General features: G+C 37.0%; 1 protein-coding gene across 1 annotated transcript; it reads left to right on the top strand.

Moving 5' to 3' along the window:
• The first annotated feature begins 1,190 nt into the window (after positions 1–1,190).
• On the top strand, positions 1,191–2,645 carry LOC140233260 (uncharacterized). The gene has a single exon (XM_072313371.1). The coding sequence runs from the start codon at positions 1,191–1,193 to the stop codon at positions 2,076–2,078; it is 888 nt and encodes a 295-aa protein (XP_072169472.1). The 3' UTR covers positions 2,079–2,645.
• The last annotated feature ends 5,358 nt before the right edge of the window (positions 2,646–8,003 follow it).

Genomic DNA, 8,003 nt, shown 5'->3' on the forward strand with positions numbered 1-8,003 from the left:
TGTAAAGTTCACGGATCTTCATCAGCCGCAATGAATAAACCATTAACCTAACGGGTTCTGGTCGATCGAAGTAGAAATTGTACCTCATATAAATCGATTGTGCATTTATTTTTTATTTTCACAGACGTTTTGCAAGCAATAATGTCTGACTCGATATATTATTCTTACACTCAATGTGGACTTTCGGGGTGAATTAAATAAGGTTAAAGTGATTCATACATATACCGATACAAAATTTGTATGATTCATCGAGATCTTTGCACAGCGTTAGGGTTTATAAAATCATAACTCTTCTGCTCTTCGACGGAAAAAAAAAATCATACTCCTAGTTATGTAGATTGATTTGTGATTAAGGATTGATGCTGCGTCTATCACTTGTTGATTAATGTGTATACCCACGCTCCCCTAATTCCGTCTTCAATGAAGTTACGACAGTTTAATCATTAAATGTTGTTCTTTAATTACACCATGTTTGCTGAAAAAGGTTAGTAACGTTCCTTCAATTTGTTCCTTTTCCCCCAACCCTCTCTTGCTACTTGCAGGCCGTGAAAGCTGTGACCTATTACCGCATGTACCAGCAGGTCGCCAAGTGAGACGGGCGAGGTTCTCATGAGCAACGTATTTGAGCAATTACGGTACCCGCCATCTTGGATATGCCATGTCTAACAAGAAGGGCAGGAGTAATCCTCATGAATAAAAAACACGTTTCCCGCCTCCTAAACTCTTGTCTGTACGCTGTGGCCCAGCGGGATGCTCTTAGTGAATGCAATTTGTTTCTGCCGGTCGACATGATCAGGTGAACAAGAGGCGCGTTAAGTACTTCGTGTTCTCTTGCTGCGTTCTTAACGCGTCTTGCCTCGCGGCCACGGAGCAAGCTTCCCCACCCTCCACAATCAGTCCATCACCCCCGCCTTCACGTCGCGACGGCATCGCCCTGCTCAGACTTTAACATGGTCCGTATTGGAAGCATATTAGTGGTAATCTAATTTTACCTTCTCTGATATCTATCAACACCTTCCTATGAGTCACAATAGCGGAGGTTCAATGAAAAGAATGTTGGCAATTTAGAGGGCGGCTTTTGATGCAAAATATAACGCAGTGGGAGAGAAACTACCAAGAGCGTTTCGACAGGTTTTATTGATAGATAATTCTGGCAAATATCTAAGGGACCTTTAAAAACAACGTATACAATGGAGAAAAGGAGCTTTTCATTACCAGATGATACTTCCCTAAGAAATGAGAAGAGATTTATGGAGGGTGTAGGTCTCTGTCGCTCATCAGAGGAGGAGCATATTCAGTGTATGTCCAGCAGTTCGTGCGAACTCCTGAAACGTGACGGCATAATGGAGCTTCCGCGTACGTCCCCAAACAGTCGACGCCGCGTGGTTGTATCCGACGTCATGCCTGCACAAAGACAAAGTAGTCGTGAACATTCTAACCACCACGTCAATGAGTTGCCCGAGTTGCGAGAGGAAGAGCCTCTCGGTGCTGACGGTGGCGTTATGCAAGAGCATGAACTGGAAGCAATCAATGCTCACCTACATCCACCTCCTGGTGTCGCTCGACGATCGCGACGAAGTTCGGCCCCGACGCTTCTCGAACCAATCCAGGAAGGTCTATTTGGGCGTGGTCGGAGAAACAGCACACCTTCAGTTATGCCTGTGACTCTTAAGCGTGATACATCGCTATCCCCTGCGCGTTGCAACGACTCTCCTCCGTCACGTTCTCCTCGTCTCCCGTCGAAGTTTGGCCAACCAATGTTTGGCATGATGCCGGAGGAGGACTTAGCAATTCGACTTCAGCGTCGTCGTCGTTCTGAGTCGGATCATGAGTTGGGAGGAATACAGGCACACACGCTCTATACCACTGAAAGTTTCTTCCCACAACCTCGTCGCAATAGCTTGGCGACATCTACGCTCAACGATATCGCGTCGCGCTTCGAACTCCTGGACACAAGAAGAAGAGTAGTGGAAGAAAGCGAAAACCGCGGACCCGCTATGCCTTACGCTGGTAACCATGGCGGCCTCAGGTGTGAGGGAGGGGCCCCACCCCCTATTAGTGTCACTGAAACTTACTGATCATTGCAACGGACACTTCGAGTCAATGTTTGTATAATATATTTCTGGACTTACATGTAAAGAAGCAGGTGCTCTCAGTAACCCTCGCATTTACCAGCGACATCTGTAGACTTTTGATTATATCAAGCTACGTATGTACTAAATCCTTTTTGTGTGTTGGCTCAAAGGCAAACTTAGAGACCGAAATAAAAGGGTCTGTGGTAGTCTATAATCATTATATATCTTGTAAATAATCCAATCGGATTGCATGGTTAATCATTGTGCTTGCCATGGCTATATTGGATCGCCACCATTGCGAAGAGAAAATGACGTCATGATGATATACGTTCCACAGTGTCTCTTCACTACTCAGATTGGAATAATCTGAGGCTGTCATTCCAAGGCGATAATTATAAAAAAGAAAACGGTTTCCCCATCGATATTTCCGTTGACATCAGAGCGGGAATAGTTTGGCAGAGGTTAAGTGACTCTATTCTTTAGAGTGTTGTCGAGGCTGTAAGTAGTGCTAAAATCATCTTTCAGAACAAATCGGATCACTAGTGGATTTAAAGAATTCAAAGCAAATCTACCAAGCTGTATCCACTGAGTTGGTGGTTTAACGTCTCTTCCTTTCCAAATGATTGGTTAACCTCGAGATCATTATCTCCAATTTCCTAAGCTTAGATCATATAGATTTCCATAAGTATTGAAGAAGTTCAGTGAACGTGCTCAAAGCTTATTCATCCATCATCCTAATTCACAAAAGAGGAGCAGATTGTAAGCATGTAGCATATGCGCGGTATAAACTTACAGAAATTGTCACAATTTTCGTTTCAGGCACTAATCATGATTCCTACGTTGCCTGGTGATTTTTGGACAGGGCAGAGATATCCAAGTGTCGCGCTTCGTTTTCTTCATGACATTAATCTGAAAGGTGTCTATTTTCAACTAATAGAGTTGGTGCCTCCTCGTGCTTGTAGACAACTCTTTACACCTTTGGGCGAGTTTTTAATGTGCTTTTCCGCAGAATCGCATGCACAATGAACGCCTACATCGGTGTCTTTGTGTTTAGAACGCCAACGATTTCACTCAGATGATTATGACAGAGATATTGATTTCAGCAGTTGTATCATGATTGTACAGTTATAGTTTAAGAGCATAATGTGATGTCATTACGCAATTTAAACCACGGTAACGAGACGAAGACAAATCAAGAGTTCCGCAATACAGGAGGAAATAATAGAAGAGTTTTTCGACAAAGCTCAGAAAGTCCTGATAAGATATTAATTTTTGTTATGGAGTTGATTCTTTATAGTCACAGAGTATGACCCATTTTTTTTTAAACGTACGAAATGTCAAATCTTCTAATGATCGTAATTGATTTTTTTTATTTTAGTCTGTACAGTTTTGTGTTTGTGTCATTATTGCTCTGCCATTGATTCCTTGGACTTTTTGTGTAAATAGTTATTGAATCATTCAAGAACCACGCCATGAGAACAATGCACAGCACGTATACCAGTGCTATGTTGCTATTTAAATATGACGCCATTTGCGCTGAAATAAGTTGGTAGAGCAAAACAATCAAGTGATGACAATTGATTATTTATTCACAACTCATGACAGGAAGAGTAAATAAGACATAGAAAGAACAAGCACATCTTTAAACGTAACCATCTTCATTTCGAGAAAGGCCGCTGTATATCGCTTCGCAAGACGGATAAAGCAAAGCCACATTGTTAAAGTTGATGAGAAGTATGTAAACCTATCGAATTCCCCTGTCTTGTTAATTGACATAACACACAATACAGGTTGCACAATAAGATATTACAGGGATGAGGGATATGATTAATACGCCCTAGTCGTCTAGAGTCTGAAAGAAAGGAAGAGATGCTGAAACTATCTCTTGAGAGAGAACCTGTAATTCATGAAGAGTGAATGTTCATGCGAACCTTGCGTATCATTCAAAATCAAAGCTCAAACAAACATGATATCCAAGAGGCAGTTACTACGTAATTATCACCTGTGTTTATCCCCGATGTCATAGTGCAGTGGAAGAACGTCTCATATCCATGGATATTAAATGAAATTTCATTCTCACAATTGTTATTACAAGTTCTAATAAACTGATCACAAAGTAACTGAAACAAAAAAGTAAGCTGTTGTAAGACTCTTTCTTTGTTAACGTTTCGACATTGATACTCGGAAGTCATCATCGTGCGTATCATGCAGTTCGTGAAGAAAATATTGATGATCTAAAGTCAGTTTTACAGGGATGAGGCACAAGTTTGGTTAGGGATTATACTTGTCGAAAATTTCCAGTATAGTAAAGTGTTGACGACATGGTAGAATATAGTAGATCAATGGGATGGCTAATATCGATATTCCTGATGGTAAGTGATAGTGGGTGATGAAAGTGTAAAAAGACGAAAACACGCATTTAGCTCGCAGATACTGCATCTATTGCAGTTTAGTACCTGGAAAAAAAAGGGAAAAAAAAACTCTTTTGTTCCGAAACGCAATGAGATGTATTTCCATTTGAGCCTAAAAATCTGATTTCATTTCCACATGGGATAAGCCCCTGACAGGCAGCGTAACTTAATATCCCCCTCTCCTTTTGACCCTATGAAGAGCGATGCAATGCATGTGCACAACATGTTCAAATTATATAATGTATGATATACATGATATACATATTTTCATATATTTATGTATATATATATATATATATGTATATATATATATATATATATATATATATATATATATATATATATATCATATGAATAGAGTAAAGTCACACGAAGGTGTTAGATATTGCATGAGAATCGGACATGGAAATGGAAAAGGAAAAATGGCATTTTACAGTTAAAATACACACAAATTTGAATTTCGAAGATGGGCGATGGTATCACTTCATACTATACAGTAATTGTCCGATGCAGCAATGCTAAATACACAAAAGCTTTATCAAAATATGTTTTGATCGATATCTTAACAACTGTAACCTCGTTACCCCAGAAAGCCAACGTGTTGGGTTAGTGCAAAGCTACATTGATTTGATTGGGATACATCTTATCCTTATTCAGTTCATGTGATTACAAAAAAAAAATCAATAAAAATAAAGATCTTTTTATATATAGGTCAGTCGGACACGTGTCGTGTGATGACATCATTACCTCTGCACGGACTTATAATGGAAACGTAATTGTGACCAATTTCATTAATTCACGAAAACCCAGGAAACTTCCAAAAATTCTAGTTTCTAGTCTGATATATCTGTCTGATAATATTGCTTATAGCAGCCAAATTAAACGTGAAATCGCAGTTTTATGCTGATAATAAAAATATTTTGACAAAATGCATTACTATAACTAATCGAAATATCTGCATATCATTTCTTTTTTTTTTTATCCAGTCTCATCAAATCTCTCCTGGTTCTAGTTTCTAGTCTGATATATCTGTCTGATAATATTGCTTATAGCAGCCAAATTAAACGTGAAATCGCAGTTTTATGCTGATAATAAAAATATTTTGACAAAATGCATTACTATAACTAATCGAAATATCTGCATATCATTTCTTTTTTTTTTAATCCAGTCTCATCAAATCTCTCCTGGTTCAGTTCAAATTGCTTTAAAAATCTTACTTCCGCTTTCAAATCTTTTGATTGATAATGTACATCTACCCGACGTTTATCATCTTCATTCCTTTCGTTAACATTATTCCTACAAACAATACGATCAGCATCATTCAGAATGAAATTCACAAGTTTCATTTTCTGTTGCCTATATCATATTTGAAAATGACGTTTTTATCAATGCCTAAATACTTGTCGTTTCTTTATAGTTACAAAAACTACATACATTTTGATTCAGAATTCTCCATTAAAACAAATCATCAAAGCTGGATGATGTTCAATGCAAACCCTCCTATCTTATCTTTGATTTGGTAACATTTATATTGTAACATTTTGTGCAAGTTGAAATTTTTAGGTAAATCTCTGATATTGCCAGGAGTACAAACAAATGGCTCCTTATTTGTTTTTATTAAAAATAATATGTAAAAGTGTTTATACCTGTTTTCTCAACACTAATTTTATCACCTGTTGACAACTCAATCTCATTAGATTCTTCTGTTTGTATTGGTACTGAGTTCTGTGTGTTGTTATACATGTTTTGTTTTTGTTTTGTTTTTGTTTTTTGTTGTTTTTTTTTCTGGCAAGAGGTAGGGGAATGCTTTTTCATGCTTGAATAACTTAAGTGAAGCAAGCAGTTGTTTGACTCAACACTATGCATAATGTCTTTCTACACTTCCATAACCTACTTCATTACAGAAGACCCTCTCTGTAGTCCAAACTTGAAAAAAAAAATATATTTCATCTGGTTCATGTTGTTCTCATACTTACCATTGCCGTTTCATCAAACAATTTCAAATCTTGTACATCTTTTACGTTAAACATATCTGTGTGCCCTAATTTAAACCATATGAAAATGAGGTCAATATCAAACGCACATTTTCTTTTGCATATTTTTATACATCTTTTTTTGTGTACAGTTAAATATCAAACACATAGGCGTACCACCATTTTTCTTGGTTTATGTTGAAGGGTAAGGAACTGCTGTAGCTGCATGTATACATTGTACAGTACTTCTCATTTTGACTAATGAGTTACATTTCCGTACAGTCAATTTTCTAATTTCCGTAAATCTAAACTTTTTTTCCGCACTTTATTTTCCGAAGTAAGGATTTCTACCTCTTTATAACATTTCCAAACATATAAGCCAAGACATTTCTTAGCATCCTCTATGAGACGTAAAACGTTGTGTTCCAGGCATCGATATCTGATATTTAATCTCAAAAATTTGGACTTCGACCAATTTTGGGACCTGCATTTTCGCCTAAAATTTCTACTTCCTTCATGACTTGTTTTACAAAATTAAAATCAACGAAATATGTATTATCATCGGCATACTGAGTTTTTAATGAGTAACCTTAAACTCTAAAACATCTAATTCAGTTTGGTGTACTTGAATACCTTGAATTATCGTATTTTGTTTAATTTTGGCTGCTAGAAATTCTGCTACGATGAAAAAGGAATAAAGAAAGGGTAGACAATGGGTAACTTTTGCATTAATTTTGCATCTTCCTTGCTCAGTACATTGGATTGTAATTTGCCCATGCTGTCTTCGTTTGTCGCATGAAACTTAACATTGTCACCGCACTAGGATTACATGTTAAAAATGGTTTGGTATCTATTATACAGAGTGTGTGTCACAGAAACCAACCAGTAATCCAGTCGTGAGCATATTATATTGAGTGACATGTGCCTCAAGGTTAATTGGCTGATCTCTAGGAAGTTGTTTTCTACATATCTGTTATGTTGTTAGAGTGCTGAAATTTAACAAAAAGTTGTGTTTTTTTTTTCTTACGTTTGAAGTAAGGTTTAATTTGTATCCATCTTTTTATTTTCTGCATAATTCCAATCTCCCCTATCCGATACCATTCCTTAACAGTCAAAATAAACAAGATAACTGCTATAAAATCTTAGTGCAATAGATCCACTGACCCCTTCGGAATATGTATTAATTACATCAATCGGAAGTTCTGAATAACTGAAATAGTTACTGTTGAGCACTTCGTTCCATGATAGTATACTCCAAAACTTTTCCATTCAATTGAAAATACTTTTTCCATGTCTCATAACAAAAATGTTTTTGTAAGAAAGATTTGTTGTTGTTGTTGTTGTTTTTACAATTCAGGCATTAATTTTTTTTTTCAGTTTGAATATATCACATATCCCCCCCCCCCTTACGTCAAATAAGACAAAATTAATCAACTCAGTCATACAATTACACTAAAATATTAAAAAAAAAAATCTTTTTTTTTTTTAGTTCATTGACAATTACGTTTAAATCATACAGTGTCTCACATTTTCATCATTTTCGT

The sequence above is a fragment of the Diadema setosum genome, chromosome 9 (assembly GCF_964275005.1).
Source record: "Diadema setosum chromosome 9, eeDiaSeto1, whole genome shotgun sequence".
In the NCBI taxonomy this organism is placed as follows: domain Eukaryota; kingdom Metazoa; phylum Echinodermata; class Echinoidea; order Diadematoida; family Diadematidae; genus Diadema; species Diadema setosum.